Source organism: Giraffa tippelskirchi, chromosome 11, assembly GCF_054371585.1.
Source record: "Giraffa tippelskirchi isolate mGirTip1 chromosome 11, T2T-mGirTip1v1.2.pri, whole genome shotgun sequence".
In the NCBI taxonomy this organism is placed as follows: Eukaryota; Metazoa; Chordata; class Mammalia; order Artiodactyla; family Giraffidae; genus Giraffa; species Giraffa tippelskirchi.
Genome location: NC_137285.1, coordinates 25838640 through 25864396, shown reverse-complemented (window position 1 = coordinate 25864396; position 25757 = coordinate 25838640). Strand labels below are relative to the sequence as shown.

The window sequence follows — 25757 nt, the reverse complement described above, 5'->3', positions numbered from 1 at the left end:
GGTAACAGTCCCCCACCCCCCACCCACATGGCAAGGCCCGAAGGAGGCAACAGACCCCAAAACGGTGCCTGTCCTGTCCTTACTGTCATCAGCAGGCACCCAACTCTGTGACCCACCCTTGGACCACAGCTGCCTCCAATGACTCCAGAACTGCCCTTGTCAGGGGAGCACCCTGAAGACCCTCTGTGGGCAGAACATTAGCCCTGATGACTCTGGGTCTGCCCTGCCCATGGCTCACTGTCTTGTTTGTTTCCTGTGTCCCTGGAACTCCTCTCCCCAAAGACAGTCTCACTAGCTTCCTATGCATCTTACTTCCTGGCGGGGATCTGTCCGACTCCCTCCCTTCAGACCCCAACCAAGATCACATCTCCACCCTCTAGTGAGTACACACTTGGAATCAGACTAACCCTAACCCACCCTTCATATCTGTAGTGATCGGCCTGGCCATTTTCACAGGATGTGAGCACAAGCTTGACCTGACTTTTACAGAGGAGATGGCTGCACCCAGGGTCTATTCAGAGAGTGGTCTGGAGCCAGTGGAGTCTGAACACTACTCAGGCCCCACCTGGACCTGCGGAGCCTAGGTCAGCATCTTCACAGGACCTGTTGCTCCCTGAGCACGTGCAGTTCAGGCTGCTGGTCTGTGGGCATCGGACTAGGCCAGGCCACAGACGCACCTCTAACACGTGGCCTAGAAAGGATAACTAACGACACATCTAAACCATCAAGAGATGTTGCACAAAACCAGTCTCCAGTTGTTCTCAGTCGAAGAGGAGGGAGCATCGGTCTGCATCCGCAGTGGCTGCTGGGCCAGCTGGGTGAGGGGTCTCAGTTCACCTCCCCCCACCCTCCACGACAGCCCCCACTCGCACCATTCAGCCCCTCGGACATTCAGGTCAGAAGCTCCCTGGCACCTTTCCTGGGAGCCGTGCCAGCCCCTTGCCACTCCTGCTCAGGCCTTTGCATCTGCTGCTCCTTCACCTGGAGTCCCTCCTCTCATGTCTGCATGGGTCTTCCCTCACTCCCCCGGGGTCTCTACCCATCACCCATGAGGCCCCACGGGGACACCTCTGTCTTCGCACCTTACCCTTCCATGACTGCCTTCACATGCTGTGTCTCCATCCCCACTCAAGATCTTGAGCATTGAATTTTCCAGAATAAGGCAAAGCCTAGGCATCACCTGGAACTCGGCAATTCACTGATGAATGGATGGATGGCGGGACGGGCCGCCCACCTTCCGGGCCTCACTTTCTCCACTTGTCAAGGCAGGGGGCTTGGCCGCAGGACCACATAGGTTCTCAGTGGAGGCAGCATGATGCCTCTTCCAGGGGCTAAAGAGCGTGGCTGGATTTTCCCCGTGACACCAGAGGGACGCTGAGTGAGCCGTGAGGGCCAAGGCCCTGGCAGGAGGGAGGACAAAGGGGCTGGTGTGGAGGACAGAGGGGGAGGAGTGAGCCTCTTGGAGGCCGTGCTCCTCATTTTCTGGGGTCTGATGTGCTAAGAGACACAAGTGGTAGCAGAACCTGTGGACCAGGACAAGCAAGGGAGGCAGAGAAAGGAACCGAGTGGATGGACCGCTAGAAAGGGTCCATCTCTTGCAGTCAAAGGAGCTGATGCTTGGGTCCTGCAAATAGGGACTTACCTTCTCCACTTCAAGGCACTCTTGTTGCCTTATTTCATTTTTCTTTAAATCACTAGCAACTGCCCCTGGCTGGTCTCCCCAGCTACCATTGGTTCCCAACCCAGCATGCTCCCTCATTTAAGATCAAAGAACTGCAGGTCAACAAGAGAGAGGGTTTTGACTGAGCACGTGGAAGGATGGAAACAGAAAGGGAGGAGAACCGATCAACTCATCCCTAAATGTCACACCTTTAAAAAACATTCCCACTGGGATTGTTTGGGGCTCATACCTGCCTGGACAAAGACTCACCACGAAGGGTGCTGGGCAGAGAGGTGGGCTCACGCCCCTCAGGCCTATGATGGAACCGCCTGCTCTGAACCTCTAAAAGCTCACTACCCGAAGGACCTGGACACATCAGCATTTGGGCTTCATTTCATGCGTTGTCAGGATTCCCAGGCAAAACCCAGAGACTCTTGGCGACTCTGTCTGATGGGGTTGCTGAAATGTCTGCCTACCCAACTCTCGCTTGACGCTTCATCACAAGAGCAATGGGGTTGTCTGTCCAGATAGACAGCGTTGGGCATGTACACGTGTGGACTGTGCAGGAGGTGTCGGGCCCCCCCCACATCCTCTGATGGAGCGCCCGGAAGTCCTCTCCAGAGTCTCCATAAGTAATTCACAGTCTGCTTGGAAAATCCATGATGTGCTTTGCAAACAGAAAGATCCGCATGCTCACTGCCCTCCCTCCAGGATACACCAACCTCATCTAGTCCTGCCTCCTGTCCTCTGCACTTGCTGGTTCTTAACCTGGAATATTCCTCTCCCAGGCCTTCTAGCTCATCTCTAATGAGCTTCTTCTGGCCATTCAATTGTTACTTCCTCGGAGACACCTGCCCCCTTCCTACCACCTCTCTCCTCCCCACCTGCCATCTCTTCCATCCTTCTCCCCAAGGGTCTTCCTAAACTTACTGCTCTTTGAAATTACCTATTTAGTTGCTAATTTGTTTATGATCTGTCTTTCCCACTAGAATATAAACTACTCCAAAGCAGAAACGCATGGTTTTTCTTGTTTACAAATGAAACTCCAGGCCTGACACCTTAGGTCCCTGATGGGTATTTGTCAAATGATGGTGGATGAGAATTCGATTCTTAGGTAAACACCGCTTGCAGCCTGGGTGTTGCTATAGGAATCTCGCCTTCCCTAACAAAACTGATACAATCGTGGGCTTATCAAATATTTACTGACACCCTGTCATATATGCAGCACCTGGACTACAAAACCTCAGGAGAATAGAGTCTGTTCATAAACAGAAAGACCCAAGAATGGATGTGCCCTGAGAGAGGGGATCCCTGTTACTGGAGGTAGGTTTGCCGGAGTGCCTACCAGGGCAGGTCATATCGCTAAACAGACTCACCCTGTGCTGGCATCTCACTTCCCAGCAGGGCTCAGCTCTGCTGACGAAGGAGGAAGAAGGAGGAAGAAGAGGTCCCTACCCAGCTCTTGCCTCACTATTCTGAGAACTCTATCCCAGCATCACCCAAAATCTTCAAAAGGAGCCAGAAATTCAGAGTCATAAATAAAATTTTTCAATTTCCAAAACACAGTATGGGATGAAACCAAACTCGTCTCTAGGTGCCTGGCCTGCTCTGCTTCTTAGGAGATCCCAGGAGGCGTCCCATCACCTCGCTGCTCTCCCGCCGCAACCAGGAAAACTCAATTTCCTTTGGGGCCCTAAGAAGCCAAGGAAGCCATCACACACAGGGACCCATCGTGGTTCAGAGAATCCCATCCCAGGGCATTTGCATTTTTTTTTTTTTTTTGCCTTATAAACAGAAGAAATTTATTTCTCTGAGATCAGAGTGCCAACACAGTCAGGTTCTGGTGAGGGCCCACAGACTGTGGACTGCCAAATTCTCTCTGTGTTCTCACATGTAGAAGGGGGCAAAGGAGCTTTCTTGGGTTTCTTTCATAAGGGGACTAATCCTGTTCATGACCATCACATTAAGTGTTAGGATTCCAATGTGTGAATTTAAAGGGGACACAAAGTTCATGCCATATCATTATCATTGTTGCAATTATTCCATCTATGACTATATAAGATTTTATCTAGTATAGAGTTGGTGGACATTTGGACGATTTCCAGATCTGAGTTATAAGTAAAGATGCTACGAACACTTCTGCACATAACTCTTGTCATTTCTTCATTCCTGTCTGTAGAATTGCTCTGTCACAGGGCAAGATATACTTTTAGTAAAGTCTAAGATTTGGCCCACCTAACATCTGTCTTGTTCTTATATAAACACAAGTGTGGGGGATGGAAATGGGGGGAGGGTAGGTAGGGAGAGGCAGTTTGAGATGATATTCTTTTGTATTAATTAATTAATTTTATTATTTTTGGTTGCAGTGGGTCTTTGTTGCTGCCCAGGAGCTTTCTCTAGTGGCGGCAAATGAGCTTCTCACTGTGGTGGCTTCCCTTGTTATGGACCATGGGATCTAGAGCACGCCTGCTTCAGTAGTTGCAGCACGCCGGCTCAGTATTCGCGGCTCCCTGGCACTAGAGTGCAGGCTCAGCAGCTGTGGCCCACAGGCTTGGTTGCTCTGCAGCATGTGGAATCTTCCCAGGGATCAGACATATGGACCAGGGATCAAACCTGTGCCTCCTGCATTGGCAAGCAGATTCTTATCCATGTACCACCAGAGAAGTCCTGAGATAATATTTTTTAGTAGATTTTAAGCTCTGACATACAAATAGACAGATGGTTCTTTAAGGTATCTTGAAGGCCAGGTTTTTGCAAAACTATCCATGATTATCAAGGCCTTTTGTTTTTACTTCAAAATCTCTGCATCTTCTTAACAGAGTCTTTCAAAAAGGAGAAGTTTTTAATTATGCTGTGGTCTAATTCATGAATTCTTCCTTTTTTGGTATTAAATCTAAGAACTCTTCACCCAGGTCTAGGTCCTAAAGATTTCTCCTATTTTTTTTCTAAAAGTTCTATAGTTTCACATTTTATATTTGTCTGTGATCTTTTTCAAATTAACGTTTGTATAAACTAAGACGTTTTGGTTGATGTTCATTCTTTTGTGTAGGAACATACATCCTTTTGCCTATGGATGCTCCCACAACATTTGTTGAAAAGACTATTCTTTCTCAGAGAAATTGAATTGCTTTTGCCCCTTTGTCGATGCAATGTATACAAAAGTAGAAAAATAATGTTGCACATGAAACATATAATGTTATAAACCAATGTTACCTCAAAAAAAAAAAGGCAAGCAACAAAAAGGATAGCAACAATAACAAAAAATTAGTTGGGGAGAAAATATTTGCAAATCAGTTATTCAACAGAGGACTTGTAGTTGGACTGAATAAAGAACTATCAATATTGTAAAAAAAAACAACAAAAACTGTCCACATTAACAGAATTAAGGGGGGAAAAGCCACATGCTTTCAGTTGATGTTGAAAAAGTATTTGACAAAATTTAGTACCCTTTCATGATAAAAAGCAGTCAACAAACTAGGTGAATGGTTAAACAAACTGTAGTACATTTGTACCATGGAATACTATTCAGCAATTCTGAAAAATGAACTACTGATACAATTGGAATGGATTCCAAGGGTATTATGCAGAGTAAAGAAGTCAGTCTCTAGTGGCTATATATTGTCTTATTCCATTTATATAGCATTCTTGAAGTAACAAAATTAGAGACAGAGAATAGATTAGTGGTTGCCAGGGGTTTGGGATGGAAGATGGGGAAATTAGAGGGGTAGCCAAGGGAGCCTGTGTTGATGGAACAATTCTATATCTTGGTTGGACATGTACATGAAACTACACATGATAAAACTGCCATATAGAGAACTAGAGAAGTCTGAATAAACTCTATGGGTTGTACCAATGTCAATTTCCAATTTTGTTACTGGGCTATACTTAGGGCATCTGCATTTTTAAAGGCCATTTTTTCTCTCCTCTTAAAAGCTATGCTTGCCTTGAACCAAAGAAATTAATCTCCAGTCCTTAGTGCTGACCAAGCCAAATAGGTAATAAAGATGAAATATTCTGAAGCAGAGAAACCCAGCCAGGAGAGGCCTCTCCCATCCTTAATGTGAGGGTAGACATCTTGGCCCCCTTTGGAGAGGAGGACCCAGGAGTCAGCTGGGAATCCTCTCCCCCACCTCAGGACTCACTCCAGCTAGAGCTGGAAGTCAGGTCCCTTACAAACAGGTCCAAAGCCCAGGGTTTCCTATGTTATGGCAGAAATGCTCAGAGAACATGGTGTGGCCACCCTGGACATAGATGCTCCTGCATGTCACCACTGGCAACACCTTCTCTGGACATCCAGGCACACTGCTTATAGCCAAGGACCATGCTCTGCTGGATACACCCATGGCACAGGAAGGGTTTCAAAACCCAGTGATCCAAAGGCAGGAAATGCTGCAATGACCACCCCCCAGGCTGCATGTGAATTCTCGCGAGGGACCCAGGGTCTGCACAGATGCTGTCCAAGGAAATCTAGAGCAAAGGGGGTTTCACCAAAGAAGTGGAGCTTCGCAGATGTCCCCAACCACTGGGCTTCCCTTCCCATCTACCCTGCTGCAACCGAAACCCCTAGGCACTGGTGACGAAGATCTGCACCCGGCCTCCACCGTGGGCTGATGGAGAAAGGGCACCTCCTTGCAGCCCAGGAGCCTGGCGCTTACCTCCAGCGGGACCACCTGCATCAGGATAGCAAAGTTGGTGAGGTGCGTGCAGCGGCAGATGGAGTAGCTGAGGTTCCCTTCCGTGAGCGCACAGCCCTGGTTTGACCAGATGCCTTCTCCGGAGCTGAGGACACAGAAGGAAAGGTCAGCAGGAAGCAACCGCCCAGACTTGGCCTGGGGGCTGAGAAACTGTTCTCACTCATTAGGCTCATAATTCAGATGTGTCTTGTTGATTGGGCCACAAGGAAACAAGCATCTGTCTCCTTCTGGGAGGGGAAAGCTGTGTAGCCATGTTGGCACAGTCACTTTGGAAAACACCTGGTCTGACATCCAATAAACAGGAAGTGTCTCTCGGCCACCTGAAGGTCTTCTTTGGAGAAATATCTATGCAGGTCTTGTGCCATTTTTCGATTGTGTGTCTTTGTCTGTTTCTGTTACTGAGTTGTCTGAATGATCTGTATATTTTGGAAATTAACCCCTTGTCGGTCACATCATTTGCAAATATTTTCTCCCGTTCTGTGGTTGTCTTTTCTTTTTGCTTATGGTTTCCTTTGTTGGGCATGTACTCAAACAAAACTAATTTGAAAAGATACATGCACCCCAATATTCACGACAGCACTATTTACAATAACCAAGATATGGAAACAACCTTAATGTCCACTGACAGATAAATGGATAAAGAAGATATGGTACATGTATACAGTGGAATATTATTCAGCCGTTAAAAAGAATGAAATAATGCCTTTTGCAGCAACATGGATGAGCCTAGAGATGATCACACTACACAAGTCAGAAAGAGAAAGACAAATACCATATATCACTTATGTGTGGAATCTAAAATATGATACAAATTAACATAACTAAGAAACAAAAAGGACTCACAGACACAAAGCACAGACTTGTGGTTACCAGGGTGGGGGGGGGGGAAGAGGAGGGAAGGATTGGGAGTTTTGACATTAGCAGATGCAAACTATTACATATAAAATGGATAAACAAGGTCCTACCATATAGCAAAGGGAACTATATTCAATATCCTGTGATGAACCATAATGGACAAGAATATGAAAAAGAATGTATATGTATATATAACTGAGTCACTTAGCTGTACAGAATAAATTAACACAACATTGTAAATCAACTATACTTCAGTAAAAATTTCATAAAAATGGGGTGTGCAGGTCCTGCAACCCAGCAACCCCACCTAGAGAATTCTAAGCTATTTGCACAGGGACACGTCTGGGGTATTTACTGAATGATGGGTGATGTTAGAGAACACTTTAAAGTTACCATGCTTATTTAACTTACATGCAGAGTACATCATGAGAAACACTGGGCTGGAGGAAGCACAAGCTGGAATCAAGATTGCTGGGAGAAATATCAGTAACCTCAGATATGCAGATCTGCCCTTATGGCAGAAAGTGAAGAAGAACTAAAAAGCCTCTTGATGAAAGTGAAAGAGGAGAGTGAAAAAGTTGGCTTAAAACTCAACATTCAGAAAACTAAGATCATGGCATCCGGTCCCATCACTTATGGCAGATAGATGGGGAAACAGTGGAAACAGTGGTTGACTTTATTTTTCTGGGCTCCAAAATCTCTGCAGATGGTGATTGCAGCCATGAAATTAAAAGACACTTACTCCTTGGGAGGAAAGTTATGACCAACCTAGACAGCATATTAAAAAGCAGAGACATTACTTTGCCAACAAAGGTCCGTCTAGTCAAGGCTATGGTTTTTCCAGTGGTCATGTATGGATGTGAGAGTTGGACGGTGAAGAAAGCTGAGCACCGAAGAATTGATGCTTTTGAACTGTGGTGTGGGAGAAGACTCTTGAGAGTCCCTTGGACTGCAAGGAGATCCAACCAGTCCATCCTAAAGGAGATCAGTCCTGAATGTTCATTGGAAGGACTGATGTTGAAGCTGAAACTCCAAGACTCTGGCCACCTGATGCAAAGAGTTGACTCATTGGAAAAGACCCTGAAGCTGGGAAGGATTGGGGGCAGGAGGAGAAGGGGACAACAGAGGATGAGATGGATGGATGGCATCACCGACTTGATGGACATGAGTTTGGGTAAACTCTGGGAGTTGATGATGGACAGAGAGGCCTGGTGTGTTGCGATTCATGGCGTCGCAAAGAGTCGGACACGACTGAGCGACTGAACTGAACTGAATGTCTCCCTCCCTGGTGGCTCAGACAGTAAAGAATCTGCCTGCAATGCAAGAGACTCGGGTTTGATCCCTGGGTCAGGAAGATACCCTGAAGGGAATGGCTACCCAATCCAGTAATCTTGCCTGAAGAATCCCATGGACAGAGGAGCCTGGCAGGCTACAGTCCATGGGGTTGCAAAGAGTTGGACACAATTGAGCGACTAACACTTTCACACTAATGTCCACCTCAGGGACCTGGATAAAACATAAACATTAGTAAAAAGAAACATGTATTCATACGGATAAAACACACAAACATAACATCCAATGTTGAATGCATAATAATGAAGCAAGGGCATGACACAAAAGAAGATCAAATATTTTCTATGAACATAACTACACACTATACATAAGTTAATCAGAAAACTCTCCACAGAGAGGGCAAAAAACTAGGATAAGATGCAAACATCTTTTACATGTTTGCTTTTCTTTATAATGTTCTAATTCTTTAAACAATAACATTTTGACATATTACCTGCCTGCCTTTCTTCCAGTACAAACCAAGCCAAAAATTACTTGAAGCAAGGGTGCTCAAATGCTAACTGTGGTTCATTCTTGTGGTGAGAATATTAGCAATTACAATTTTCTTCTCTGTACTGCTCTATATTTTCAAATCCAAAAAAAAAAAAAGAGAGATGCTTAAATGGTTCTTCCCAGAAACTGCAACTCTGAGTGATCAGCAAAGACAAATCTTTGCTTTGGCCAAAGGCAGGGGCCCTTGGGGAATGCTTTTATAAAGCTGAAGCAGTTTAAAGACTCTAGTTTCGCTTTGCTTTATGTTCAGTTTTCATGACAACATCAGCTGTGGATGAGGGATGCGGCTGTCCCAGAGGGTGATGGATAAGACAGTCCTGCCTGCTCCTGCTCACGCCCAGTGAACGAAACACACATGGGCAGCATCTTTATTTTCATCCCTGAGGCAGACAGTGTCCCCATGAGGCTGCTGTGATAGTAACTCTGGGTGAGCCTTGGGCAGCATGCAACCTGAGGGCGGGTGGGGTTGAAAGGGTCATCGGGCAGGGACTCGGGGTAGTGCTGAGCCTGATGACGTGGAGACAGGGGCTTTGGAGGCGAGGTTCATGTCAAGTGAGGTGGGGGCATTGAGCAGAGACCAGACAGCACAGCCAGGACCACTGGAACCTATCAGTTTAGAGCCGCCATCCCCCGATTAGATCAGAATAGAAGGGTCTTAGAGATGGGCAGGCCCTCCCCCACCATGCCACCTGTTAGGGCTAACTGGCTCCCGCTCCTTGAGAAAAGCCAGAGACACCCTGGGCTGTATGTGACCTTTGTCTACTGAATATATGAATGCCATACTTGAATTAGAGGGTGACTGGAAAACTAGCAGGCACAGAATTTGGGGTGCGTGATTACAGGGCTGGAAAGTGCACCTCACACTGATGCCAACAGTGACGATGAATGAAAAACCAACCACGAAAGTCACATTTTCCCAAACGGAGCCACGAAGGCTCGATGATGCCTTCATTAGCCAGGGGACCTGAGCCCCGTGTAGCGTCACCTCTGCCTGCGTGTAAAGAGCTGCCTCCTAGGGAGCCCGTGGAAACAAGGAGCCTCGCTCCCCAGCTTGTGCGTCAATAAATCTGCCATGGAAGCCAGGCCAAGTGATGTCAAATAACAGGAAAATATGTGTCTCACCCTGTGACCGAGGAAGTTGGCTCCTGAGCAGAAAACCATTCACCCACATGCATAAATGGAATGTGTATATATAAGTATGAAAATGCTACATATTATGTGTATTCTGTAGATGTGGGCAGAACACACACAAGAAAGGATAGTGGAATAATGAAAGAAACATGGAACTAAACAACCGTATATTTCCTGGGAACATAAATATAAAACACGCAAAGTTATTGAAAAATACGCACAAAAATCTCCCCACTGTGTTACTGCCGGCTCTAGGAAAGGAAACCAGGATAAGATCTAAAGGTCCAACAGGAAATGTGCTTTTTTAAATAATGTTTTATTTTTTAAAAGAATAATGCTTTAATATATTGCTGCTATCATTTGTTAAAGTGTTAAGTCTAGGGAAAAAATGACCTAGAAATCTAAGCTCAAAGAGACCATCATTCAAAAATAAAAGTGCATGTTCTCAGGAAAATAAGAACAGGACTTGCTGCCAGCAGACTCTCACCACAAGAAGAGTTACAGGAACATACCAGACAGAAAGTGTGTTCTACACAAAGAAATAAAATAGCTGGAGATTGAAAACGTGAAGGGAAATTATTATGTTTTTAATATTTATTTTTATTTATTTATTGACTATGCCAAAGCCTTTGACTGTGTGGATCACAATAAACTGTGGAAAATTCTGAAAGAGATGGGACGCCAGACCACCTGACCTGCCTCTTGAGAAACCTGTATGCAGGTCAGGAAGCAACAGTTAGAACTGGACATGGAACAACAGACTGCTTCCAAATGGGAAAAGGAGTACGTCAAGGCTGTATATTGTCACCCTGCTTATTTAACTTATATGCAGAGTACATCATGAGAAACGCTGAGCTGGAGGAAGCACAAGCTGGAATTAAGATTGCCGGGAGAAATATCAATAACCTCAGACATGCAGATGATACCACCCTTATGGCAGAAAGTGAAGAAGAACTAAAAAGCTTCTTGATGAAAGTGAAAGAGGAGAGTGAAAAAGTTGGCTTAAAACTCAACATTCAGAAAACTAAGATCATGGCATCCGGTCCCATCACTTATGGCAGATAGATGGGGAAACAGTGGAAACAGTGGCTGACTTTATTTTTCTGGGCTCCAAAATCTCTGCAGATGGTGATTGCAGCCATGAAATTAAAAGACACTTACTCCTTGGAAGGAAAGTTATGACCAACCTAGACAGCATATTAAAAAGCAGAGACATTACTTTGCCAACAAAGGTCCGTCTAGTCAAGGCTATGGCTTTTCCAGTGGTCATGTATGGATGTGAGAGTTGGACGGTGAAGAAAGCTGAGCGCCGAAGAATTGATGCTTTTGAACTGTGGTGTGGGAGAAGACTCTTGAGAGTCCCTTGGACTGCAAGGAGATCCAACCAGTCCATCCTAAAGGTGATCGGTCCTGGGTGTTCATTGGAAGGACTGATGTTGAAGCTGAAACTCCAATACTTTGGCCACCTGATGCAAAGAGCTGACTCATTGGAAAAAACCTTGATGCTGGGAAAGATTGAGGGCAGGAGGATAAGGGGACGATAGAGGATGAGATGGTTGGATGGCATCATCAACTCGATGGACATGGGTTTGGGTGGACTCCGGGAGTTGGTGATAGACAGGGAGACCTGGCGTGCTGTGGTTCATGGGGTTGCAAAGAGTCGGACATGACTGAGCGACTGAACTGAACTGACTGATTTATTTGGCTGCTCTGGGTCTTAGTTGTGGCATGTGGGATCTAGTTCTCTGACCAGGGATCGAACCTGTAGCCCCTCCATTGGGAGCTCAGAGTCTTAGCCCCTAGATCACGAGGGAAGTCCCCGCAATTATTCTTTTCTTAATTTAAATTGCTTTAGAAGACAACTAATTACCTAGAGCAACAATACTCCCAACATACTGTGCATTTATGACATCTGTAAAGATAAAGCGTATAATAAGAATAGTACTAATTATGGGCAAGAAGAGTTATGAAACGATTGTTGTATTGTCTCCGAGTACATGTGAGGCGGTATAATATTATTGGCAGGTAGACACAGATGAATTAAAGATATAAGCCCTCTAGGGCAACCACTACAGAAAAAATTAAAAGGCAGTAGACACCAGGAGTCAATAGCACACAAACAATGGCATCAAAAATACACAGAAAAATCCAAATGGAATAAGAAAAGAAGAATATAAGAAGCAAAAAATAAAAATAAAAGTAGATCATAATCTGGTTGGGTGTGTGACCGAGCACAGTCATCCTGGCCACCTCCCTCCCTCTTCTCCCCACTCCCTCTGTCCCCTCCTCTGCCCCCTCCTCGTCCAGGGAACCCCCCACGCAGACAGTACCTGAAGTCCAGGAAGGCGCAATACAGGAAGATTCGGCTGCTCTCATTGGTGGCCTCAATGTACTGCCTTTGAGTCTGAAATGAGAGAGGATGGACACACCTCATGATACAGCCAAGAAGACAAGCTGCCAACACAGATGTGAGAGCCAAATCCTGGCAACCCCCAAGACCGCAGGTTGTGGATACACACAGCCCTTGACCTTCCGCTGCAACCCTTGGGACAGAGAAGGCGGGTCACCCAGCCCCATCTCTCACATGGCTCTCCTTTGCCCACAGATCAGGGCTCCTGCCTCAGGTCCTTTGCACTTGCTGGGTCCTTCTGCTACAAAGCTCTTCCCCCAAGACAACCCTCCCTGCCTTCAGCTCTCTCCTCAGGAGACCCGCCTGCCCATTCAAATAAATTTCAACCTACCCCTTCCTCTTACTGCATTTTTCATAGTACTCATCTCCACGCAGCATGTTATGTATTTACTTACTTCTTTGTTCGCTGGCTTCCTCTCTCGAACATGCACACAGAGAACCTGCGGCTGTCTCATTTCCTCATGTCCCCTGTGCCTACCCTAGTGTCTGGCACACAGCAGGAGCTTACTAAATACTTATTGAACCAATGAACAAGTGAACAGATCCATCAACAACCCTGTTCCTAGGATTCTCACTCCCCCAAGAGAGAAAGTCTCATCCCCAGGCTACTCCTGGATGCCAACTCGGGGTATCTGGTATCAGCTGCTCTGCCCTCAGCAACACACAGAGGCTTCTCCAAGAATCTTGCCAGGAAGCTCAGGAAGCCAGCAGCTCCATAGGAAACCAGAATAAATGGTATCTAATCAATTCCCAGTCGATAAATCAAGAACCAGAGATCAAATAGCCAACATCCGTTGGATCACAGAAAAAACAAGAGAATCCCAGAGGAACATCTACTTCTGCTTCATTGACTACGTTAAAGCCTTAGACTGTGTGGGTCACAACAAACTGTGGAAAATTCTTCAAGAGATGGCAATACCAGACCACCTTACCTGCCTCCTGAGAAACCTGTATGCAGGTCAAGAAGCAACAGTTAGAACCGGACATGAAACAACAGACTGGTTCAAAATTGGGAAAAGAGCACATCGAAGCTGTATATTGTCACCCTGTTTATTTAACTTATATGCAGAGAACATCATGCGAAATACTGGGCTGGATGAAGCACAAGCTAGAATCAAGATTGCCAGGAGAAATATCAATAACCTCAGATAATCAGATGACACCACCCTTAAGGCAGAAAGTGAAGAGGAACTAAAGGACCTCTTGATGAAGGTGAAAGAGGAGACTGAAAAAGCTGATTTAAAACTCAACATTCAAAAAATGAAGATCATGGCATCTGGTCCCATCACTTCATGGCAAATAGATGGGGAAAGAATGGAAACAGTGAGAGGCTTTATTTTCTTGGGCTCCAAAATCACTGCAGATGGTGACTGCAGCCATGAAATTAAGACATTTGCTCCTTGGAAGAAAAGCTATGACAAACCTAAACAACATATTAAAAAGCAGAGACATGACTCTGCCAACAAAGGTTCATATAATCAAAGCTATGGTTTTTCCAGTAGTCATGTATGGATGTGAGAGTGGGACCATAAAGAAAGCTGAGCGCCGAAGAATTGATGTTTTTGAACTGTGATGTTGGAGAAGACTCTTGAGAGTCCCTTGGACTGCAAGGAGATCCAACCAGTCCATCCTAAAGGAGATCAGTCCTGGGTGTTCATTGGAAGGACAGATGCTGAAGCTCTAAAGCTTTGGCCACCTGATGCAAAGAGCTGATTCATTAGAAAAGACACTGATGCTGGGAAAGATGGACAGCAAGAGGAGAAGGGGATGAAGATGACAAGATGGCATCACTGACTCAATAGACTTGAGTTTGAGAAACCTCCAGGAGATGGTAAAGGACAGGGAAGCCTGGAATGCTGCAGCCCATGGGGTTGCAAAGAGTTGGACGTGACTGAGTGACTGAATGACAGCAGCAAAGTAAATATAACAAAAAAGCGACAGACCCACAGATGTAGAGAACAAGTTTAGTGGTTACCAGTGGGTAGAGGAAAGGGAGGAGGGGAAATTGGCTTAAAACTAAACGTTCAAAAAATAAGATCATGGCATCCGGTCCCATCACTTCATGGCAAACAGAAGGAGAAAAAGTGGAAACAGTGACAGATTTTATTTTCTAGGGCTCCACAATCAGTGCGGACAATGACGATGACTGCAGCCATGAAATTAAAAGACACTTGTTCCTTGAAAGGAAAGCTATGACAAACCTAGACAATGTATTAAAAAGCAAAGACATCACTTAGCTAACAAAGGTTCATATAGTGAAAGCCGTAGTTTTTCCAGTAGTCATGTACAGATGTGAGAGTTGGACTATAAAGAAGGCCGAGCACCAAAGAATAAATGCCTTCAAATTATGGTGCTGAAGAAGACTCTCAAGAGTCCCTTGGACAGCAAGGAGATCAAACCAGGCAATCTTAAAGGAAATCAACTCTGAATATTCATTGGAAGGACTGACGCTAAAGCTGAGGCTCTAATACTTTGGCCCCCTGTGGCGGAGAGCCGACTGGCTGGAAAACAGCCTGATGCTGGGAAAGTTTGAAGGCAAAAGGAGAAGAGGGAGGCAGAAGATGAAATGGTTAGAGAGTATCACTTACTCAATGGACATAAATTTGAGCAAACTCTGGAGATAGTGAAGGACAGGGAAGCCTGGCATGCTGCAGTCCATGAGGTTGCAAAGAATTGGACATGACTTAGTGACTGAACAACAACTTAACATGAGTAAAATAAGCTACAAGGAGAAAAAAATGTTTAATTTAGACAAAAAAATTAAATAAAATAATAAATAAAAATAAAATAAGCTACAAGGATGGGCTTTCCAGGTAGCACTAGTGGTAAAGAACCTTCCTGCTAATGCAGGAGACACAAGAGATGCAGGTTTGACCCCTGGGTCAGGAAGACCCTTGGAGTAGAAAATGCCAACCCGCTCCAGTATTCTTGCCTGGAAAATTCCATGGACAGAGAAGCCGGGTGGGCTACAGTCCATGAGGTCACAAAGAGTCAGACATGACTGAGCAACTAACATACACACACAATCTACAAGGATAAACTTTACAACACAGGGAATATAGCCAATATTTTATAATAACTGTAAATGGAGTATAACCTTAAAAAAAAAAGAGTGTGGTCCCCACAGCAGCCTCAGCATCCCGGGGCCCTACCGCAGAATCCACAACTCTGGGGGTGGGAACAGCCTCTGGGTTTTCACAAGTCCTTCAGGTTCTCACAGGAACTTGAGAACCACTAAAAGCTAGCAAGAGGCTTCCTCTTCTGTCACCTCCTCCTGTCTCAGTCTGCTGTGGCCTTTGTGCTCAGATACAGACAGCCCTGTGGCTGCAGCCATTCACAACCACAGGAAGTCATAAGTGGGACTAATGACAACGGTTTTACACGGCAACATGTAAAACCCATAAAGTCAAAAATACAAATAAGAACCTGGTGGTGAGCCCCACCCAGTATCAGCAAGGCTCCCTTGGCCCCGAGTAACACCAGACCTCTTCAGGACACCACTATGTACCCTTCCCCGCTTCCCTCTCCCCACTGGTAACCACTAGTTTGTTCTCTATATCTGTGAGTCTGCTTCTCTTTTGTTATATTCACTAGTTTGTTGTATTCTTTTAGGTTCCACCTATAAGTGATATCATACAGTATTTGTCTTCCTCTCTCTGACTTATTTCACTTAGCATCATGCCCTCCATGTCCATCCATGTTGCTGCAGATGGCAAAATTTCATTCTTTTTTATGGCTGAGTAAGTATTCCATTGTGTATGTGTACCACACTTCCTTTATCCATTCATTAATAGACACTTCCACACCCTGGAGACTGTAAATGCTGCTGTGAACATTGGGCTGCATGTCTCTTTTCAAATTAGTACTCTGGGGGTTCTTTTTCAGACATCACCCAGGAGTGGAATTGCTGGGTCATATGTATGGCAGTTCTTATTTCCAGTTTTTTAAGGAATCTCTATACTATATTCTGATTCAATGAACATGAACTTGGGTGAACTCGGGGAGATGGTGAGAGACAGGAAGGCCTGGTGTGCTGCAGTCCATGGGGTTGCAAAGAGTCAGACACGACTAAGCGACTGAACAACAACATACTGTTTTCCCCAGTGACTGCACCAATTTCCATTCTCACCAACAGCGTATTCCCTTTTCTCCACATCCTCATTGGGTATTCGTGTTATTTTTTGATGATGGCCATTTTCTGACAGATGTGACGTGATAGCTCCTCAAGGTTTGGATCTACATTTCTCTGCTGACTTGAGATGTTAGGCATCTTTCCACATGCCTGTTGACCATCTGCATTCCCTCTTTGGAGAAACATCTATTCAGTTCTTCTGCTTATTTTTAAATCAGTTTTTTTTTAATGTCAAATTGTGTGAGCTGTGTGTATACATTGGATATTAACCCCTTATCAGCCATATCATTTGCAAATACCTTTTCTCCTTCAGAAGGTGGTCTTTCCATTTTGTCATGACTTCCTTTGCCGTGCAAAAGCTTTTAAGTTTAATTAGGTCCCATTTGTTTACTATGCACCATTTTTAAACAAGGAATGCACTTGTGTGATGCTTGTGTAATGGAATAAATGTTAGGGCAGCCAGGACTAGAAGGAGCAAGCCAGCAACGTAGTCTGAGGCCCTGAGGGCTTCCCCAGGAAGAGCCACCCCTTCTCTTGTTGCCAGCCCTGCTCTGAGCACAAGGAGTATTTCCACGTGGGAGCGGCACAGAGACTGGAGCCCTGACCCTCTGACTCTGGACCTCAATTCTTCAAGGGGAATTTAAAAGTCAGGCGCAACCCAGAAGCCAAGCGCCTGTGTGGTCGGCAGGGCGGATAGCAGACGGTGCTCCCTGGGATCTGGGGCCAGGATCACACCCGAAACAGGAAACCCCGTCTGGGTTCCTCCCGGCTGGGCTCCTACGATGGGAAAAGCAGATCTCCTCCTTCTGTATGGAATCTGCAGCCAAAATGGAACAAAGGCTCTCAGCACGCCTCCAGGAAAGACTAGACAGTTCCCAGGAGCACAGTAGGAAGGAAGGGTGTGTGTGAAAGGAAGGGTGTGGTGCTGCCTGAGAAAGGAGGGCGGGTCAGCCAGGTCATGGCCCACTTTCCCTGAGAGATGTGGGAGATGCTGTCTGGCCATCCTGAAAACCATCCCCACCAGTCATCCCAGGACCCAGGAAACGTGGGTCCCCATGGGGAGACAGAAGAAGCAGCAGCCACCTTGACCTCCTTTCTGGGCCCTGAGGCTGAGGACCCTGCAGAGCCCTGGGGTCCACAGGGAAAGTCTGATTCTTCACCAGACATCTCTTCCTAAGCACCTAAGTCCCATGGGGAAAGGCTACATGGGCTCCGGGGAACGTCTCCTATGGGATCTGAGGCTCCCGCAAACAACCATAAGGGTTTCCCATTTAGGGAGAAGTGGGATTAATTAGGTGTTCACCGTCTGCTGCAGGTTCGGCAAGAGGTCTCCATCTGAGAGACACACCCTAGAAGAAAGAAAATCTACCCCACAGCAGCCCGTGAATGTTCCTCATTTAGAAACTTGCTTGCTTCTCATTCAAGGACAATTGTCCCTGGGTATTCATGGGGGACCTGTTGTAGGACCCCCGAGGACACCCAAATTCATGGATGCGCAAGTGCCTTATACAAAACGGTGTGGTTTTTGCATATAACCTACACACATTCTCCTGTATACCTTTTTTTAAATCTTAGATTGGCTTTATTGAAAATCATTGAAAATTCTAACCATAGAATAATCAGTATAGATTATGCCTATTATGGATTGAACATGGTAGATGAGTACTTATAACTTTTAATTCACAACACACTCTGAAGTAGGAATCATTACTCCCACTTTATGTATTGGAAAAGATCATTTGCTTAAAATCTCAAGAGAGCATCTAAAAATGTCAGTGATTCAGCCAGGGCTTTAAGCTATGGATACCTGTCTGTAAGACACGTGATACCACCGGCACCCTCATGAAATTCTTAATAATTAAGAGATAAACAATAAAACAAACAATAAAATTCAAAAGCTACATCATATCCATGTCACTTGCTATATCGTTTTGGGCTTTTGGTTTGTGCCATTGGGCATCTATTTCTTTGGGGGTTGTTTTGGGTTTTTGTTTGTGGTCAGATAGAGGCATGCTGCAGTCCATGGGGTTGCAAAGGGTCAGACACAACTGAGCGACTCAACAACAACAGAGGCCCTTTAAATGCAATGAGAGCATCACTTGCCAGACTGTCCTCTAACTAGGAGGCAGGATCTGCTCATTTCTATCCCAGTTGCTGTGGAACTGAGGAGGGCTTCACAAGCATGGTCAATGCCTTCCTTTATCATCTCCTAGGCAGAGAGGACAATATACTTGGAGGGGGTGGGGGTGGAGGGGCAAGTAGAGTCGCTTACAATGTTGTGTTAGTTTCTGCTGTACAACAACGTGAGTTGGCTATATGTACACATATCTCCCCTCCCCTCATGGACCTCCCTCCCAGTGCCCCATCCCACCCCTCGAGGTCATCACAGAGCACAAGCTGAGCTCCCTGTGCTACACAGCAGCTTCCCACCAGCTGTCTATTTCACACATGGTCGTGTGTAAACGGCAATGCTGCTCTCTCAATTTGTCCCACCCTCTCCACCCCCCACTGCGTCCACATGTCAGTTCTCTATGTCTGCATCTCTGTTTCTGCCCTGCAAATAGGTTCATCTGTACCATTTTTCTAGATTCCACATGTATGTGTTAATATACGAGATTTGTTTTTCTCTTTCTGATTTATGACAGACTCTAGGTTCATTCATGTCTCAACAAATGACCCAATTTTGTTTCTTTTATGGCTGAGTAATATTCCACTGTACATATGTACCACATCTTCTTTATTCATTCGTCTGCTGATAGACATTTACATTCTTTCCATGTCTTGGCTATTGTGAACAGTGCTGCAATGAACACCGGGATGCAATTGTCTTTGAATTATGGTTCTCTCAGGTTTATGCCCAGTAGTGGGATTGCTGAGTCATATGGTAGTTCTATTTTTATTTTTTTAAGGAACCTCCGTAGTGTTCTCCATAGTGGCTGTATCAACTTACATTCCCATTAACTGAACAAGAGGGTGCCCTTTTCTTCATACCCTCTCCAGCATTTATTGTTTGTAGATACTTTTGATGATGGCCATTCTGACCAGTGTGAGATGACACCTCATTGTAGCTTTGATCTGCATTTCTCTAATAATTAGTGAGAAATGGAGTGTTTCCCACCATATCAATAAACAAGGATGTTATAGTTATCAGCAATTCCGGCCCTCCAAATGTGAGTTTCTGAGCCCAGAGGGGGCCCAGGAAGAAAGAGGCCTGTGATTTGGCAGCCACCAAGCTGGAGCCACTCCTTACTGTGATCACCGAGGAGCTTGCGGATACGAAAAAACCGGGATGCTGGCCCCAGAGAGCTGAGATGCACACAAAAGGAATGATTTCAGTAAGCCCAGACCTCTTACATCTTCTCATAATGGAAAAGTGCTAAATTCCTTAACTTGAGATATCTGGCTTTCCCCAATATTTTGTTGTTCAACCTACCTGTTCCTCGTTGCCAACGTCTATATAACCTGACTCCTCCCCACCACCTCCCTAGAACAGTTTTCTCGGGGTCACTTAAGATGCTGTCTCCCAGGCTTGAAGTCCTAAAAATTTCCACCAAATAAAACATAACTCTCAATTTCTAGGCTGTGACTACTTTTTTCCAGTTGACATTAGTGATGTTGAGCATCTAATCAAATAATACATAAAAAAAAAAAAAATGATGACAAAGACACAACAACCCAAACCCTATGGGGTACAGCAAAAGCAGTTTTAAGAGAGAAGTTTATAACAATTCAATCCTATCTCAAGAAATAAGAAAAGTCTCAAATAAACAACATAACTTTATACCTAAAGCAACTAGAGAAAGAAGAACAAACCAAACCCAAAGTTAGTAGAAGGAAAGAAATCATAAGAGTCAGCACAAAAATGAAACAAAAATGAAGAAAACATTGGCAAAAATTAATGAAATTAGGATTTCTCTGGTGGTCTAGTGGTTAAGAATCCACCTTCCATTGCAGGGGACATAAGTCTGGGCCCATCAGAGAGCTAAGATCCCACATGCCTCAGGGCCAAAAAACAAAACATAAAACAGAAGCAATGTTGTAACAAATTCAATAAAGACTGTAAAAATGGTCTATATGAAAAAAAAATCTTTAAAAAAAAATCAATGAAACTAAAAGCTGATTCTTTGAGAAGATAAACAAAATTGATAAACCTTTAGCCAGATCCATCAAGAAAAAAGAGAGTTCAAATCAATAAAGTTAGAGATGAAAAAGGAGAAATTGCAACTGACACCACAGAAATACAAAGGATCATAAAAGACTACTATAAGCATGCATAGGCCAATAAGGTGGACAATCTGGAAGAAATGGACAAATTCTTAGAAACGTACAAATTTCCAAGACTGAACCAAAAAGAAATAGGAAATACAAACAGACAAATCACAAGAAATGAAATTGAAACTGTAATTAAAAATCTTCCAACAACGTCCAGAACCAGTTGACTTCACAGGCAAATTCCATCAAACATTTAAAGAGCTAACACCCACCCTTCTCAAACTCTTCCAAAAACTGTAGAGAAAAGAACACTCTCAAGTTCATTCTAGGAGGTCACCATCATCCTGATACCAAAACCAGAGAATGATATCACAAAAAAAGAAAATTACTGATCAATATCGCTGATAAACATAGACACAAAAGTCCTCAACAAAACACTGGCAAACAGAATCCCACATTAAACAGAACACATTTAAAAGAATCATACACTATGATCAAGTGGGATTTATCCCCTGGATGCATGGATTCTTCAAATTATGCAACTCCCATATACTTTAAATCATCTGTAGATTATGTATAATCCTAATACAATGTAAATGCTATGTAAATAGTTGTCAGTGCATGGCAAATTGATATTCTTCTTTTCTGGAACTTTCTGAAATTTTTTTCCAATATTTTCCATCCGAGGTGGTTGTTTCTATGGATGTGGAACCGACAGATATGGAGGGCCGACTGTATATAGTTTAACTTATGCAATTAGTTGGAAGGACACTTGTCTATCACTGTGCCAAGCAACACACGTGGAGCACTATGTCCCTTAATTTGACACTTAGTAAAGCAATGGCGGACCAGAAAGAAGGCTGAGCACCAAAGAATTTATGCTTTTGAACTGTGGTGCTAGAGAAGATTCTTGAGAGTCCCTCGGGCAGCAAGGAGATCAAACCAGTCAATCCTAAAGGAAATCAACCCTGAATACTCATTGTAAGGACTGATGCTGAAGCTGAAGCTCCAAGACTTTGGCCACCTGATGCAAAGAGCTGACTCACTGGAAAAGACCCTGATGCTGGGAAAGATTGAAGGCAGGAGGAGAAGGGGATGTCAGAGGATGAGATGGTTAGATGGCGTCACCAATTCAATGGATGTGAGCTTGAGCAAATTCCGGTGGACGGTGAAGGACAGGGAAGCCTGGCATGCTGCAGTCCATGGGGTCTCAAAGAGTTGGACATGACTGAGTGACTGAACAATAGAAGCAACGGCAGGGGTCTTAGCGCACCCCTGCCCTCCACCCAGAGCTGCAGGCATGTGTGCACAGCTGTTAGCAGGAGGTCTGGAGCAGCCCCCTATGCTATTCACCCTCCTCTCTGACCCTCCTCTCATGAGGCATGGGCCAGGCCTCTGCATGGCTGAAATGTATCCCCACTTTATGGAAACAAGAATGACAGAGGTAATGTTGAGTGGGGGATGACAGGGGACACCCTTCCTCCAGCCTCAGCCTTCTGGAGTTTTCGGTTATTTCTTTCGCTCACAGAATCACAGACAGCACAGCACGGTAGAGGCAGCCCCTCCTTAAGATGGTAAGGCAGGTTCCAGCACGGGCAGGATGGGAGCAAGGCAGGGCTCCACAAAAGAGACCACTGAGATTCACCTCTGGACGGGGAGACCAAGGTAGCCTGCTGTGTTGAGTTGCACAAATGCTGAGGGTGAAAGTTCAGGTGGGCTGAGAAACCGAAACTTTGACCCCATGGAGCAGGGGATCAGGGAGGCTCTTCGGCTCCACACACCCCCACTACCCCAGTACCATCTGCACTGGGCTCTGCCCTTTCTGGCTCCCAGGAGGAGTGGGCTATGCCTGGGGCACTGAGGACCCACAGGTGCTGCACTCAGACCCTCCCAAGATCCCTTAGTGTGTGATCAACTCATCAGAGGCCCTTATCCATGGCCCCTAGGCTCTCTCCATTCAAATGCTGCCTGAATCCCCACCTCCACCAACCTTTCAAGGCCCACCAGCCAATAGAGGCTCCTGTGGGCTTAAGTTCGTCTGTCCTGTCTGTGGACAGACACATCCTGACCACACGGTGCTGGACGGCCCCAGAAGTGCTAACACACACTTGTTCTCATCCTCAGGGGACAGGCAGGCCTCAGTCCCAGATGGACCCCAGCCTCTGGACCTGCCTCTTCCCTCCACGTGCAGCTGAGCACAGTGGGAGACACCGAGAAGGGCCTGGGCGGGACACATCAGCACACCCACGGCCGTCAGGACCGGGTCAGAGATGCCCACCAAGGACCCCATCCAGAGGCCTGGGGAAGGCGGAGTCCCACACCTGCAGGAAACTTGAGTTTTTCCCGCCTTCACTGTCCCCGTGGAGTTCTGGGCCCAGGCGCAGGTCTGGTGACAGAAGAGAATTAAATTCTAAATGTGATCCTCTGTGATCTCCAGACCCAAGTCCTCTCTCCTCTGTTAAATCTCATGAGTGCAGTGTGAGGCCCCCAGCCTCTTGATTCTCACATTCACAGTTTATATTCGGTGTGTAAATCTGCAAGGCAGGTGAGGGAAACATGAAGAGAGAAAATTGCTTTGCTGCTTCCAGCAAAAAAAAAAACAAAGGAAAAAACCCACAAAGTTACACAGGAATTTGGAATTAGAACAGCCTGCTTCAAATTGAACAGAAAATGTTCTCACATCATCCCCATGGCCCAGGTAACACGGATCAGGAAGGTCTCAGTGGACAATGCACTGAGATGAGCTATACACGTCCCCAGGCTTGTTCCTGCATGTGGCATTTACAGCTGCAATGTTTTAGAGAGCAGAGAGGTACATCCCAGGGAAGGCAGAGTGCGGGGCAGAAAACAAAAGTAGAAAGAGGCAGGAATGTGTGAGGATGAGGGCAGCCATGAGCTCTTGTCAGCCTGGACGCTAGGTTCTTTCTAAAAGTTTCCATCCCTATTTCACTTGAATGGGCTGCAAAGATTCTTTTTTGTTGTTGCTGTTTGTTTGTTTGTTTTTTTGGCTGTGCTGAGTCTTTGTTGCTAGGCCAGCTTTTCTCTAGTTGCGATGAGCAGGGGCTACTCTCTAGTTTTGGTGTCCAGGCTTCTGAGTGCGGTGGGTTCTCTTGTTGCGGAGCATGGGCTCTAAGGCATGCAGGCTCAGTAGTTGAGGCATTTGGGTTTAGTTGCCCTGTGGCATGTGGGATCTTCCCGGACCGGGGATGGAACTCGAGTTCCCTGCATTGGCAGGTGGATTCTTAACCACTGGACCACCAGGGAAGTCCAGATTCTTGCTTTTAAAACACAAGGAAAACCTTGTGTTGAGCCACACGCTCAGGACTGTTTGATGCTAGACATCTTGTTTATTTATGGCTCTCAAGAGTCCGGGGTCACTACATAGGTTTGCCTCCAGTTCGATTCAAATATAAAAGAACAACTGTCCTGGTCTCAGATCCCTAATGTTTATTCCCACCTCCCTCCTCACCCGCTTACTCCCCCCTCAAGTTAACCAGAGAGAGAGTAGGTGTCCCCAGAAAATCCCCAGGGAACAGTGCCTCACAGACCTCAGCGCCAGGCCAGCTATACCTAAAAGGGGCACCTTGACCCTGGAGGGTTTAAATCCCAAAGAAGACCTTCTTTGCCCTCTCCTTCCTAATCCAAGAGGGGAGAGTGGAAGACAGCTAAGGAATGGTCTGAATTAGGACAAGTTCACTCAAGTAGCAAAAATGTCTTTTCTACGGAAAACATGAAATCCTTGTTTTTCTGGGATCATCTTACCCCATGAGAAAATATACTCCTTAAAAAGAGAGACAAATGCCACTATTTTTCTTACAGTGCCTCAAAATACATTCTGTATGTGCCCACGAGCCTGAGCTAACGACATCGCCGTAATATACAGGGTGGATTTTCAGAAAGAAAATGAGTTATAAAGACACATCCTGATAGTCAGCAAGTTGATCAGTGGGACAGAGCAGAGACCCAGAGGCAGCTCCACACAACTCCAGTGAAGCGGCGTTTGACAAAAAAGCAAGTAATTTAATGAAGGAAGGCTAGTTATTTCACTAAAGAACGCCAAAGCAACCGGACATCCATAGGACAATCAATCAATAACCCAACCTAAATCCCAACCTTACACAAAAATTAACAGAAAATAGATCCTACATTAAATGTTTTTTTTAAGATAATTTGTATTTATCTATTTTTTTTTGGCTGTGCTGAGTCTTCACTGTTGTGCAGGCTTTTCTCTAGTTGTGGCAAGGAGGGTTACTCTCAAGTTGTGGTGTGCCAGCTACTCCTTGCAGTGGCCTCCCTTGTTGCAGAGCATGGTCCCTAGGGCAAGTGGGCTTCAGCAGTTTCGGCACATGGGCTCAGTAGTCACAGTTCCCTGGCCCCTAGAGTGCGGGCTGAGTAGTTGTAGCACAGGGGCTCAGCTGCTCTGTGGCAATGTGGGGTCTTCCCAGACCAGGGGTAGAACCCATGCCCCCTGCACTGGCAGGCGGGTTCTTTATACTGAGCCACCGGGGAAGCCCTTCATTAAATGTAAAACGTAAAACTATAAAACGTTTAGAAGATAACAGGAGAAAATCTTCAGTACCTAGAGTTCATTAAAGAGTACTGAGCTATGATGCCAAAAATACATTCCATAAAATTGAAAAATAAATAAATCGGGCTTCATAGAAACTAAAAACTTCACACTCTGTGGAAGACCCTGTTAAGAGGATAAAAAGATGAACTACAGCCTAGGAGAAAATATTTGCAAACCATACATCTGACAGAGGAGTCATATCAAGCATACATAGAGGATTCTCAAAACTCAATTGTAAAAAAAATAAA

At 45.4% G+C, this 25757-nt stretch overlaps 1 protein-coding gene across 5 annotated transcripts in view; it reads right to left on the bottom strand.

Annotated features, from left to right (window-relative positions):
- ADGRD1 (adhesion G protein-coupled receptor D1) overlaps positions 1 to 25757 on the bottom strand; it is a 174818-nt gene that overhangs the window by 47750 nt on the left and 101311 nt on the right. For all 5 annotated transcript variants that reach the window (XR_014069127.1, XM_081543089.1, XM_081543090.1 and 2 more), the window contains 2 exons: positions 12516 to 12589; positions 6316 to 6439 (listed from right to left, as the gene is read on the bottom strand). Coding sequence is in view for 4 of the 5 variants with exons in the window: in XM_081543089.1 (XP_081399215.1) it covers positions 6316 to 6439; positions 12516 to 12589 (198 nt within the window). In the remaining variant the exon portion in view is untranslated. The remainder of the gene's footprint in view (positions 1 to 6315; positions 6440 to 12515; positions 12590 to 25757) is intronic.